Source organism: Pteronotus mesoamericanus, unplaced genomic scaffold (genome assembly GCF_021234165.1).
Source record: "Pteronotus mesoamericanus isolate MK-2021 breed Mesoamerican mustached bat unplaced genomic scaffold, CSHL_Meso_final contig_246, whole genome shotgun sequence".
NCBI classification, from domain to species: Eukaryota; Metazoa; Chordata; class Mammalia; order Chiroptera; family Mormoopidae; genus Pteronotus; species Pteronotus mesoamericanus.
Window position 1 is genome coordinate 10,365,130 of NW_026555104.1, and position 14,279 is coordinate 10,379,408.

The following is a 14,279-nucleotide window of genomic DNA, read 5'->3' on the forward strand; positions in this document are numbered from 1 at the left end:
CTCCCTCTCTGGTGTTCTAATAAACCAATGAGAAAATCCTCCAAATCATTTACATAGTGGCCAGCCCAGATCAGCCGTTCAGTAAACAGTAGCCTGTATCAGAGATCATTCAGGTAAAGAGGGGTATATTCGAGAGAAACTGCCCTCTGCAGGTGGAGAGGGAAAAGATCTGAGTACAATAATGATTGTAAGGGCCATACTAATAAGGGTATTAATAATAAGAACTGGAGTTTATTGAGCACTTACTACGCACTAGACCCCAGGCTGCTCTGTGTGCATGATTTTATTGATAGAGCATGCCCACGAGGGAGGCCCTGGCTCCCTCCCCAGGTTGACAATGATGATGCTGAGGCTCAGAGAGTTTCGCCGGCGCAGCTCGCAAGGCAAGGCCGCAGCGAGTGCTCAACCGCACAGCTGTGCTGGGGACAGTGTACTCCCACAATTCTAGAAGGTTTGAACAGAAAGAGCCCTCAGGTAGTCTAGCCCCTCGTTTTTTGAATGGCGAAAGAGCAGCTCCGAATGGGCATGGCCTGCACAAAATCTGGAGGCCATAGGAGAAAACAGCACGTGCCAGACATTCCTCAGCAGACTGGTGGCGGCGTCCCGTGTGCCCGGCCAGGTTCCCGGAGCCACCAGCAGTCAGACCCCCTCAAATCCCCAGTTGCACACCGGTCATGCCAGCCAGGCCAAGGGGCCCGAGGGGAGCACCGCGGGCCAGGCCTCTGCTGAGGGGCGGTCACCTGCAGTATGAGGGTCACTCCCACCCCAGGCCTGGGCCTGGCCCACTTCCTTCCTTCTTCGGCTCCCCTTCCTCTCAGGACCACCCACTTGCTCAGCCACTGCACAGAGACTGTTTGCCACAGTCACTTAGCCCAGCCCTTCGTTGTGGATACAGGAGGCAGAGCACAAGGCACCTGAGGCAGGGTCTCACTGGGAACCACCAGTTCACTATCCTGCACCTGCAGGGTCTAGAGCAGCCAAGCCCCCGTCCCCGGGGCGCGGAGGAGGCTCCTATCTGGTTCATTTTGTTCTTTCCTCACCAGTCTTCTCTTTCCGTGCAGCTTTCTTGTGCTATCTCTCATGTTGCTTATCTGCTTCTGATGTTTCTCCCTGTTTCTCTGTCTGTCTGTCTGTCTTGCTCTCTCTTTCTTATCAAGATGGCTGGCTGGAGTCAGGGTGCCAGCCCAAGGACTGGGTGGGAGTGGAGGTGGTGGACTTGGGATTGGCCACCCCTGGATTCTGGTTCTCATTCTCACCGCAGCCGGCTTTCTTCGAGGCCAGGACTGGGTGATGGTGTCGCTACTTCCGCCACAGTCTGACGTCACGCTGCCGGGCCCCACCAGACTGGAGGGCGAGCCCCAAGGGGACCTCATGCAGGCCCCGGGCCTCCCAGGCTCTCCTGCCCCACAGAGCGTAAGTACCTGGCACCTGGGCCTGGGCTGAGGCCAGGGCCTGAGGACTGCTTGGGAAACAGGTCAATAGTCACCCCTACCCTTGAAGGACATCCCTGGGGTCTGTCTTGTCCCTTCCACCCGCTTGTACTTAAACAAGTACCCAGTGACTCCAAGATCCAGAAGTATTCAGATGAGTTTATACCTTCAGTCTGGGGCTTTCCCAGGGCAAGGACATATGTCCACCCCAATTTAAGGGCAGTGTACATTCATCAGATTGGGTTTCCCAAGGGCAGGCTAGGTCTCCTCCGTCATTTGGGGGCTCCCCAGAGCTCAGCCCCAGACCCCTTTACCCTAGTACAGGGTAGGATCCTCGTCCAGCTTCCACTCACAGGTCTCTACCCTCTCTCCACCCAAAAGCATGCCGGCTTCAGCTGCTCGTCATTCGTGCCTGACGGCCCTCCGGAGAGGGCCCCCTCACTGCCCCCCCACAGCCCCAGCATCGCATCACCAGGCCCCGAGCAAGTCCACTGCCCAGCTGGCCCAGGCCCAGGCCCTTTCCGGCTCTCCCCCTCAGACAAGTACCCCAGCTTCAGCTTTGAAGAGGGCCCAGCAAGCAGCCCCGGGCGCTTCCTCAAGGGCAGCCACGTGCCTTTTCACCCATACAAGCGGCATTTCCAGGAGGACATCTTCCCTGAGGCCCAGACTGCCCTGGCCCTCGATGGACACTCCTTTAAGACCCCGGGGGCGCTGGAGGCCTACGAAGAGATCCCCGTGGATGTGGGGGAGGCCGAGGCCTTCCTGCCTGGCTTCTCAGCAGAGGCCTGGTGCAATGGGCTCCCCTACTCCAGCCAGGAGCACAGCCCTCAAATCCTGGTAAGTACCAGTCGTCAATGGGCGTCCCACTGACCCTCTGTGCCAGCAGCTAGCAGGCCAGATGAGTCCTCTGAGATCAAACTCCCCGCCTTCCCTTTCCAGCCCTTTCCACTCAGGTTCAGTGTGTATCAGGGAAGCAGCAAGCTCAGAGGCTTGAGGTCTCTTGTCTTGATTCTGGGCCCCCATGTCAGCTGGGGAAGGGATGCTGGCCTGGTCCGGCATGGACGGGACAAGATCGGGTAGGCTGGTCAGGCTAAGGAAGCTGGCAACTTCCCAGTGGCTCCTGAGTCAGGATTCCAGTGTGTGACTTCTGTTTGTTTAAGTGTCAGAATCCCCAGCCAGACCTATCCGCCCATATGCAAATGTGAGAAGGAAAACACATTCCAGAGGCCAAGGGAAAGGATTGAGGGAGGAGCCACAGAACACCACATTCCCCTCTTAGTATCAGCAGGCAGAGTTGAGAGAGGGCTTAAGTCTTCTCAAAGCCCCATTCTTTGCCCAGAGTGGGGCCTGGATCTATTCATAGAAATATCTTGACACTTTGGAAGGTCAACATGTCTTTCCACAGCCGCGTCCGCAAGCTGTGTGACCTTAGGCAAGTCACTTAAGCTCTCTGAGCCTCATTCAAAAAGTATGTCACAGTGTCTACCTCATAGGCTTGTTGCCTTAGGAAGAGGAAAGCTAAAAAGAATTTTGCTCCCTGTTCCCCAGCTGTGGAGGTCCCTGAGGTGGAGGGCACGGAGTGGGCCCAGCCTAGACTATGCCTGCTAGATGCCCACCAACGCTCCTCCCCTCTTGCTTTCAAATAGGCTCCCATGGCATCCGCCAGCCACGCCCAGCAAAAGCCTCTTTCCCAGGCTTGGAAGATAGAGACAGGGGTTGGGCACCTACCAGGAGTGGCCAAGACAGGACCTTGTTCTGGTTCTGGGGCCCTCTGATGGCTTCTCCTCAGGCTATTGAACATGACAGCAGGTCACAGTGAGGGCACCACCATATCAGATGCTGCCCGCCATCCAATGTCCGCTCAGTGCCAGTCCCTGGTCATTCTGCCAGGTGATATCTTTCAAGTGCCCCATTTAATCCTCAAGACAACCCTCTGAAGAGTTTCCATGGTCTCCATTTTGCAGATGGGTAAACTGAGGCTCCATAGAGGCCAAGTGACTTTTCCCTTGGCCTGTAAGAGGTGAGGCTGAGACTTGAGCCCACGCCCTTACCCCTGGCACAGTGGAGAAAAGCCAGGGCCTGGGGCCCCACAGCTAGCTGGTTGACTCTCCAGCTGACCTGAGCACATCATTTCTCCTTCATGGGCTCAGCCCCATCATCTGCCAAATGAGGGGGTTAGACACAGTGCTCTTGGCCCTTCCAGGCCTGAGATTCTATGATTATGGCTATCTATGCATCGGCAACCCCAGGGCACACCCAGAAAGAGTTCACAGCGGATTTGACCCTCAGGGCCCAGATCCTGGTTCCCAAGCACCTTTATAACCCCAGGAAGAGTGGTCCACCTCCTCCAGGACTTGTTCACCTTCCAACCTAGCTGTGCCCTACCTTCCTTGGCCCTACTCAGGATGGAGCTCTGTGTACGCCCTGAGGGCTCTGTGTGGGACTCACAATTCATGGGACGCCAGAGTCTGGCCACCACCACTGGCAGGCCTGTGCCAGTCTGAGAGAGTGCCATAGGCTCATGCAGACCAGCAACGGGGCAGACTCCCTGGAGTAGGGAGCAAAGGCTCTGAGTAGAGGACAGTGGGAGGAACAGAGCAGAGAGAGGACTCACTAGCCCCCTCCAGGGAGCCTGCTGGAGCTTCCTTGGGCTTTGGCAAAAGAGGAAGTGGCAGGGCCTGGGGGACCCAGCTGGACCAACTTGTCTGGCTACTTCCTGTGGTCCCTTTACCATGACCCTGTAGTGGGAATTCTGGAACTGTGGCCTTTTCTGTAGTGTCCTTTGCGGACCTATTCTGAGAGGTTAAGGGCTCTGAACCAGCAAGCAGGCCCTGGGCTCAGCTCGGTGAGTGGGCCAGACACTGCACCCACTCCAGGGAGATCCCTGGCCCTACCCCAGCCTCAGTGGAACCCCTGACGAGCCGCCCCCCTTTGTCTGCACTGCCCAGCCTCAGTCTTGCACCTGCAGTGAGGTGGGAGGTAGGGAACACTGTCATTTCCAGCCCCAACTTGCTTAGTTCCCTCAGAAAAATCCCTGTCCTTCTCTGTTCTCCAGGAACAAGCTTTGGGGGAGCCAGAGCAAGGGTTGTTTCTGTGAAAAGTTTAAGACACAAAACGGGAAGGAGGGAAAATAAGGCCTAGCCCGGTCATCTCTGCTTTTTCTTCCAGCAGGGGTCAGAAGTCAAGGTCAAGCCTCCAGCTCTGGAGAGTGTTCCTGGCATGTACTGTTTCCAGCCCCCCTTGCAGCACATGTACTGCCCCTCCCAACCTCCCTTCCATCAGGTGGGTCTGGGGCAAGTGGGGACACTTCCCCCGAGACTCAGGATGTTATGAGGGTATATATACACCTGGGTGGGCAGGTAAGGGCAGCAGAGCACTAACCCTTAGGCCAACTGGGGTGGCGGACAGCAGTTCGTGGGGAGGAAAGCGAGTGCCCTTCTCTAGGGTTGGGTGGGGCTTTTCTGAGACCCAGGCAGGACCTGAGAGGTTGCAGAAAAGAGAATGGGGCTGAGATTGGGGCAGGGCCCAGATGTGAACCCGAAAAGGAGGGAGGAAAGAACCAGACAAAGACGAGGCAGAGAGAAAAGGAGTATGTGGGGTGACACACAAGGCTGAACAGGGCAGGAAACAATAGACTGCCGTCTGGGTCAACCACTGTCTTGCTATGTGTCCTCAAACTTCCGTTTAGCCCAGACAGGGTGGGACTAGGCATAAGGTTATGGGAACTTCCCACTGGAGGATCCCAGTCCCCATCGTCTTTGGTCCTTTCTCCCTTCCCCACCTCACTGCCCAGCATCAGCTCCTCCTAGATATACCAAGTAATTAGCCCACACTGGCATGGTATGGAGGTTTTTGAAAAGAGAAATAAAGAAATGAGTCCCAGAGCAGCTAAGCTACTCCCAGGAGTCACCGGGCAAGACAGAGCAAGTGGCTGCCCAGCGCCCGGCTCCATCCACCTGCAGCCTGGCACTGAGACAGGCCCTGCCTGTGGAGCAGGTTCTACTCCCAGCCTTTGGCATTGGCCCTGATCTTGGCCCAGCCAGGGAGGCAGGCACGTGGCAGGGGGGGAGGGAGTCAGACGGCTTGCTTTGTGGGAAGAAGGAAAGAGATGGAGGGAAGCAGAGGAGACACATGAGGGGTCATCCCATGAGGGGCCCAGCTGGAACGGCCAAAGCTATCCTGAGGCTCACAGTCTGACCCAGAGTAGGGGATGTGTCTGAGGCAGCCTGGCCCATCACGGACTGAGCCACAGCAGGGCTAAGGGGCTACCAGACCTTAAATGCCCTCTCCATGCCCAGCCCTGCTTTGATGCCCTCTGCATTCCGCACCCCATCCTCCAACAAGATGGCCGCACCCAGGGCTTTATGGAGCCTGCAGAGAGGGTGACTCAGGCACTAAGTGCCTCTCGGGTGACCTGGAAAAAGCACATCAGCTTGGAGTAGATGGGGGAGTCAGAGTCTCCCTCCCCTTCTCGCCCCCATAAAACACCGTCCCTGGCACCACAGCCACTCCCTTTGCTGTAAAACCACGTCCCACCCCCACCTGCCCACCACCATGACCGGCCCGTTCAAAGAGCCACTGAAACTCGTAAAAGGTGGCAGTGCCCAGCAAATGCCCGGACTGGACATCCCACTTCCGGCCCAGAAGCTCCAGGAGATGCAAGGGAGGCCCGGAGCACCTGTCCAGAAGGGTGCAGAAGCCGGGACTATCCTTGGCACTTCTAGCCCAGCCAGACTGCTATCTTATCACCATGGCAACCCAAGTACCCAGAGGGCCTGAGAGGAAAGAGCTAGAGAAAGGGAGCTTTGAGACCTCTGAGTTCCCTGGTCCTAGAACATGGATCTCCCCACGGGCACTCAGATATCCACACCCTTGGCCAGCCCCCTCAGATAGCTCTGCCGTTGGAACCCGTGACCATGAGTGGTGGAGCCTAGGACTGGGGAGAGAAGGATCTAGCCCCAGTTCCCTCTCTGGGGGATGGGGACCTGTCCTTGGGAAAGGCTGGTTACCATGGCAACCACTCTGCCCCCTTTGACCTCTACAGTACTCACCAGGTGGCGGCAGCTACCCTGTACCCTACCTGGGCTCCCCCCACTATCCGTACCAGCGGATTGCACCCCAGGCCAGCACCGATGGGCACCAGCCTCTCTTCCCCAAACCCATCTACTCCTACAGGTATGTCTCCCAGCACTACTGGGTGGAACAAAGAGGGGTGAGAGGACCCCTGCGTAAACTGAGGCATGCTATACGGGTAATGGGGGGTTATAGCCAGTGGGCTTCCAGAGCACGTTGGAGGAGGGACTTTTTTCATGGGGACAGGGGGATAGACTAGATCACCTGGGACCTCTCACCTAAGCCTGGGAGCCACGTCTGTGGCTCAGCTCGGCAGATCTGGTGCCCTGTGGTAAGTAAGCCTGCTAAGTTCTAGTCTTCTGGACCCCAGGGCCTGGGACCGAGAGTTTAAGAGGGATGCTTGCCCATTTCCCCACCCTCCCTCCCCAGACACAGAGAGAAGCCCCACCCCAAAGCTGTACTGAAAATAAGTGGGGAATGAGGACTGCAGATGTGGCTCGGTTATCCTGCACCTGCCAGATCGGGTGCACCTTCTGTGGGGCCAGGGTTCTAAGTGGCAGGCCAGCAGCGCCCGGCCCGTCTGGGAGACCTTCTATCTGAACCTTCCTTCCTGTGCGCCAGGTCCCGCATGGGGTCAGGTCATTAGCCACCGTGAGCTCAGGAGAAGGAAAAGGAATTTAAACATCAGCCAAGAACACAGAGAAGGGGTTCATGGGAAGCAGGATGATGCGCAGAAGGGAGCACACGCAATCCTTGGAGTCCAGCAGAACTGTGTTCAAGTCCAGGCTCTGGAATTTACTAGCTGTGAAACCTCAGGCAAATTATTTAATCTTTCTGAGCCTCTGTTTATTTTTTTTTAAAGCAATATTCAGGCCTTTAGAAAGATTAAGTGTGAGAATATGCCTGGCACATTGTAGAGGCTCAAGAAACCTTAATTCCCTCCCTTACTATTTAACATTTATGCAGTTGGCCGAGGGATGGCTGGTAATGACAGCTTTCATTTAATGAGTGCTTCTATGTGCTAGGCATCATCCTTAATCCTCACAATTCTGAGGTAGCTATTACATTCTTTATTTCAAAGCTGAGGAAACTGAGGCTCAGAGAGGTTTAGGCGCTCCCCCGAGGCCACACAGCTAGTGAGTGGCTAAGCCAGGATTGCAACCCGGGTCTCTCTGATCTCACAAACCCTCATATATCTGTAATTCCTGACTTCAGTGGATGCTTTGTCATCCTATCTCCTTTCGATCTGATAGAGCCTCTCACCCATTAATTTTGCAGCAGGTTATTTCTCCTCAACTACTCCAGCCAGGGAAGGGGGTTTGGGGGAGAGGTCAGGCCCAGCCAGAAGTTAAAACTCTCAGGGTTTTCTCTGCCTTCAGCATCCTCATCTTCATGGCCCTTAAGAACAGTAAAACTGGGAGCCTTCCTGTCAGCGAGATCTACAATTTTATGACGGAACACTTTCCTTACTTCAAGGTGAGCCCAAGATCCGCTCCCACTCCCTCACACCCAGATTGCCCTCACACTCTGGGCAAGCCAGGCCTCTCTGGAGCCAGAGGACCCAGTTAGGAGGTAGAAGAAGAGTTAGCATGAAAACCAGGAGAGGGTTCGCCCCCTGCCCCTGCATGCTTCCCCTTGTCTCCACTTCAGAAGGACAGAGTTCCACGCGAGGAACAGAGAGCTCAAGCCATTCACCCAAGGTTACATAGCAGGCAGGAGTCAGGCCCTATGCTGGCGGGAGGTGGACGTGTCAGTCCTGTTAGGCTTCAGGAAGCATCTTCCTACCCCAAGAGGGGAGAGAGAACTGGGGAAGAAATGAGAGGCTGTCCCCACCCCTGCCCCCAGGATGCCGTAGGGCTGGAGGAATTTGGGTAGGAGCTGGCCAGCCAAGGCGACATGGATGCTGGGGCCGCAGAACCCGTTGCCTTCAAGGGAGAGATTAGGATCTGCCTCTGTGGGCGGCAGGCTCAGCTACAGTTCTGCCAAAAAGCGGGGTGTGGGTTTCATGGTCTCTGAGTATCCCAGGGAACTGGCTGGCTCACCTAACCTTCCCATATACAGGATCTAGTTCCCATGATCCACAGAAGGGGCTTCTGGGAGTTCTACCAGACTCCCTCCGTAAAGGCAGGGCCAATGCACTTCTCTCCAGATGGGCAAATACATCAGAGAGAGCAATCCATCTGTTTAAGGTCACTCTGCAGGTGGGACCAGTTGCTGGCTGGAGCTGTTTGGCTTCACACAGCACCTGTTTCCCTTCTAACCCGAGACCCTCTCGCACAGACCCCTCCTCCCGGGGTGGCTGCAGGGGAGACCAGAACCTGTGAGGAGTGCCTCCTCTAAGGCCTGCACCCTGGTGGCTACAACCTCGTCTGCTACCCAGGCAGACAGCTGAAGCCCGGGTAATGCAGAACTCAACTCAGCTCCGCCTGCCAGTGGGCGATTCCCAGTCCCACATCTTCGCAACCGGTCTGCCTGGGGATAATTTGAGGTTGATATTCCAACAAATTTGTACTTGCTGAGCTGCCATCAGAGGGGGAGTGGGCAAGATGGCCAGAGTGGTCTGGCCAGGAATGGGAAATGAGGGTCATCTACCAGAGGTTCTGGAAGGAGGAGGAGGAGGGAGGAGAGTTGTCTCTGGGATTCAGGAAGCACAAAAGCCGGTATCCAGCTGCCCCTATACCCCAGTAGTTCAGGGAACCAAGCTCTCCCAAACCCCGAAAGCCTTTGGAGGGTCCCATAGGACTTTAAGGGGCCAGGCCAAAGAGAGGGCAGCAAGGGCCCTGCGCTACTGCTCTCAGCCTTCCTCCCTGCTAACTCCCAGCCTGGCCCCCAGCCCCTCCCTGCTCTCATCTTCCTGGCTTAATTATTTTTCCTGGGAGCTGTGTAATCCCTGTTTTATAGGGCTGAAGAGCAAAGAGGTCTAACAGCTTTTTTTTTTTTTTTTTTTTTTTTTTGGTTCTAGTTGTTGTTCTTAGCAGTTGCATCACTCCCTCACTCCCGAGTTTACATTTGACTTCAGAGAGAAAGCATCTTTGAGGATGGCTTCACCCAGATGGTGAAGCCAACCTGTGGGGTGACCTGGGCAGGGCCCTTAACTAGGGGACAGAGTTGAAGTCTGGGCTCTGTCACTGCCTCCTTGTGTGATCTAGGGCTAGGCCCTTTCTTCTCTGAACCTCAGTTTCCCAACCTGTAAAATGGTCAGGTTGAACCAGTTGGTATGTGGATTCCTTCCCACCCGGACACTTCCCCTCTGACCCGCCTAAGGAATTAATTCAAAGAGCCCCTGGTCCCTCTGTCTCTCACTCCCCAGTTGAAGATGCTTTTCCTGGGCAAGGACAGAGTGGACCCTGGGGTGGGCAGCACTCGTGCCCGAGGGAGCTGAGGTGGGAGTCCTGCAGTCCCGTGAGTCAGGGCTGTGGGACTGGGGACATGTCCAGCCGCTGGACATAATTGCTAGTGCTGACCATCCTTCCTCCAAACAGGAAGCGGCTGGGGCGGGAGCTGCCCTGGCATCCAAATTCACAGATTTATGGGGCTATAAAAGGGCCCAGTGCCCATTAACTCTGCCCATCAGGCTATACAGCCTTGATTCCTAGTAGGGACTGTCATGGGAGTTGAAGGCGAATCCCTCCCTGGCTGGTCTGGTGGCTCGAGAATTCTTCATTGTGACCCTGGGAGCCTTGAGGGTCATCTCCGCCAGCCCCTGCCCCAGGCCAGCTGCTCTTAGGAAAGACTCTGGCAGCTCCTGCCAGCAACTTGCAGCGACACCGGCATCAGGGCCCTGCTCTGCGGGGCGTGATTCAGCCCGGCTGCTCCCTGGGGCGAGGGAGCTGGGAGGCGGGAGTGGCCGCCCCTCATTAAGCAGAAACTGAGCTGACAGGGAGAGGGGCCAGGGGCTGAGGGCCAAGGGGCCCCACCGGCTGAAGCAGGAACTCTATCCACAGTCACCCCGCTGGGCGCAGGACTGTCATGGAGCCTGGAACAGAGCTGGAGGTGGAAGGACCGTGGGTGCCTGCTGGCACCCCTGCTACCGCCTCTCACCCCACTGAGTCAGCCTAATGGTTTTTACAACCCTCCCTGGGCACAATTACTGCACTGGTGGCATGACCAGGCCTCCTAATGGGTGTTTATTCTGTTGGCACGAGCACCCCCAGCCTGAGGGCTGGCCTCCCCACTAGGGCACACCCCTCGGGCACAGTCATGTGAATGAACGCTCCCACCCCCGTATGCATACAATCATGGGTACCCACACACACCAGAGAGACTTTCTCACACACACTCATCTTCAGGGACACACATCCTCACACTCGGGAATTTACAGACTCATACCCCGGAGACAAGCTCACCCCAGCGAGAACACTTAGGGACATGTGCCTGCTCATCCACAGCCTCCCTCTCTCTCACACACTCACCCACACACACACTTACACACGCACACACCAAAACTCAGATAAACATACCAATTTATGTGCCACAGTGCCTATACCCAAATATTCACCAACCTCACCCATCTTCCTTTTCTGCCACATTTGCCCCTGTGGGGATGAGGCTGACCCAGGGGAACATTCCATAGCTTCACCCTCATTCCCTCTCCAAAGTTGGCACCAGAGACCTCAGAGCAGTGAGTTCCCTTTCCACAAAGGGCTCCAAGCACAGGCTCCAGACCCACACGGAGCTGTCCGATTCCAGGTGCGGGAGAAGCCTAGGCTTCTGTAGCACCCACCAGCCCTCCCAGTATGAGTCACCTTGACCATCCTCATGGTCAGCCAGGGATGGCTTAGGACGAAGGCAGGTGAAAATAACTTGTGGTCAAGTTCCCGCCAACCCCTCCCCCACCGCTGAAGCGTACGGAGCATGGGCTGGGTGCTGAGGCGGACGTGCCCCAGAGTGGGTGACCCGTTCTGCGCACAGAGTGGAGTGTTTCCGGAGCCCAGACCCAGAGCCAGCTCTGGCTGCCCGATCCCGGACTGATTTCTCTTCTTGCTCTGCTCCGGCAGACGGCGCCCGATGGCTGGAAGAATTCCGTCCGCCATAACCTCTCTCTCAACAAGTGCTTCGAGAAGGTGGAGAACAAATCAGGAAGTTCCTCTCGCAAGGGCTGCCTGTGGGCCCTCAATCCAGCCAAGATCGACAAGATGCAGGAGGAGCTGCAGAAGTGGAAGAGGAAAGACCCGATCGCTGTGCGCAAGAGCATGGCCAAGCCAGGTGAGGCTGACAGGCTGTGCAAGGCTCGACCCAGGGTTCCCATGAGTCAAAAAGAGAGAGAAGAAAACTGAAAAAGGAGAATGGATGAGTCAGGAAAGGGCCTGAGTGCAGTTCTAAGGCTGGGGAGGGTTTGTGGGGAAAGCAAAGTCTCATGGTGTCCCTCTCTCTTGGGCTTTTTCAGAAGAGCTGGACAGCCTCATTGGAGACAAGAGGGAGAAGCTGGGTACCCCACTGCTGGGCTGCCCACCCCCTGGGCTGGCAGGCTCAGGCCCTGTCCAGCCTCTGGCACCTCCAGTTGGGCTCTCCCAGCCACTGCACTCAATCCACCCAGCTCCAGGCCCCATTCCTGGCAAGAACCCCCTGCAGGACCTACTTGGGGGGCATGCGCCCTCCTGCTATGGGCAGACATACTCACATCTCTCACCGGGCCTGGCTCCTCCTGGACCTCCCCAGCCATTGTACCCGCAGCCAGATGGGCACCTAGAGCTGCGCGCCCAGCCAGGCACCCCTCAGGACTCGCCTCTGCCTGCCCACACCCCACCCAGCCACGGCACCAAGCTGCTGGCTGAGCCTTCCCCAGCCAGGACCATCCATGACAGCCTGCTGCCAGACGGAGACCTTGGCACTGACCTGGATGCCATCAATCCCTCGCTCACCGACTTTGACTTCCAGGGTGAGCTGGGAGTGGGAAAGGGGAGGGGGGACAAAATCGGACAAGTATCCCTGGCCGTGTGGCCCATCCCCCCGAAGTCTCCAGGCTGCAGCCTGTGGCTGCCAGGATTCCAGTCAACTGAAGCAGAGAAGGCTGGAGCAGGCAGGAGGTGTCACGGGGCACAGAGGAATGCCCGTGGCCTCCTCCTAGTGCCCCTGAACATGTTCCCAGTGACCCCATCATCAAACCACTCTCAGGTCTGGGTAGGCTGGAAAGGGCCTGGCATTTCATTCCGGACTTGGTCGTGAGCGACTGATGGTCCTAACATTCCCAGAAGCAATTGTGTTTTCTGAGTTAATCTTTTAATGAAGAAAAAGGAAAGAGATCTTCCCCCTCCAGGCCCTGTCTGGTTCTGAGGAAGAATGTGAGGCCTCACAACTAGACAGGTCCTAGAGACAGCTGGGGGTGGGAGTCTGGGGAAAGGTTCCGTCCATTCCGCTCCATCCTGTCTGCTCCACCTCTGCACGTGGCCAGGCCCATCCATTTCCATCTGAACGCCACTGCACCCCAGGCCCTAGTTCTGGCCACAGGAGGCTTGGAGGACAGTGCTGAACCCGGCCTTCAGCCGCCTGTGTATGCTGAGATGGAAACATCCACAAGCAGGTGGAGGCAGCAGACCCTCGAGAGCTCCCAGTCTGATTGGAAGCGAGATCCCCATCCCCGTCCAGAAGCGGGAAGCAGGGCTCAACAGCCTCAGAGGAAGCTGTACACACGTGGGCTGCCATGAACCATCACCTGACCCCACTATCACGCAGCATGCTAGTCGCTTTACACGTGCTCCCTCATATGGGCCTGTAGGACAGGAGGAACTCGTACACACGTTTCACAGAAGCACAGAGGTTAAGTAACTTTCTCAAGGTTACTTAGCTAGAAAGAGCAAGGGTTAGGATTGGAACCCAAGCAGCCAATTTCAGTATCGAGTCCAGCCTCCTTCCACCAGACCCTGCAGCCCCCATGCCCAGGGCGATCTCCGGGTCTGGGGCCGCCATGCAGGTCACAGGGTATAATGAGGGGGATCGGGCGGCAGCTCTATTTTCTCCTCGAGTAAGGCGTGCTTGCTGGCTCTGCTCCCAGCCCTTGCCCTGAAGTAAGGAGGCCCAGGGAGCCAAGCCCAGCCATCTCATCGGGCCCAGCAGTGCCTCATAGCAAGATCTGTGGTCTGGGCTGCAGACCGTCTCCCCTGGGAGCCTGAGAGCAGCCAGGGTGAAGAGTTCCGGGGGCTCCCTCCCCCGGCCAACCCTGGAGTGCACAGCGTCTGCATCAGCACTTTCAATCGGCAGCTTTTAAACCCCCAACCCTCCCCACCCCCCACCCCAAAAGAGAGCCACGGGGTCATCTGGGCTATGGCTTTGAGGACATACATGGGAAGAGGAATCAGAGAGGTTAGGCGACTGCCCGGGGTCACACTGCTAGTGCCAGGGTCTGTTTCCCAGCAAATGTTACCCAAACCCTGCTCTATCTAGCACGTGAGAGTCACAGGGTGGAGGGCAGGCAGGGTCCCTTGGGTGCCTCCCAGTGACGCCTGTTCTCTCCCCCAACTAGGAAACCTGTGGGAACAGCTGAAGGATGACAGCTTGGCCCTCGACCCCTTGGTACTGGTGACCTCATCCCCGACATCATCGGCAATGCCGCCCCCTCCGCCACCACCCCACTGCTTCCCCCCTGGGCCCTGTCTGGGAGAGACCGGCAGTGGGGCAGGTGACTTAGCATCACCAGGCGGGGGCCCAGGAGCACTGGGTGACCTGCACCTCACCACCCTCTACTCGGCCTTCATGGAGCTGGAGCCCACGCCCCCCACGGCCCCTGCTGGCCCCTCTGTGTACCTCAGCCCCAGCTCCAAGCCCATGGCCCTAGCATGA

The 14,279-nt window shown here is 56.9% G+C and overlaps 1 protein-coding gene across 1 annotated transcript; it reads left to right on the forward strand.

Moving 5' to 3' along the window:
* The first annotated feature begins 1,242 nt into the window (after nucleotides 1–1,242).
* Nucleotides 1,243–14,279, forward strand: FOXN1 (forkhead box N1). The gene is made up of 8 exons (XM_054572946.1): nucleotides 1,243–1,413; nucleotides 1,812–2,267; nucleotides 4,602–4,712; nucleotides 6,475–6,605; nucleotides 7,883–7,979; nucleotides 11,501–11,708; nucleotides 11,890–12,381; nucleotides 13,963–14,279. The coding sequence occupies exons 1-8, from the start codon at nucleotides 1,291–1,293 to the stop codon at nucleotides 14,277–14,279; spliced, it is 1,935 nt and encodes a 644-aa protein (XP_054428921.1). The 5' UTR covers nucleotides 1,243–1,290.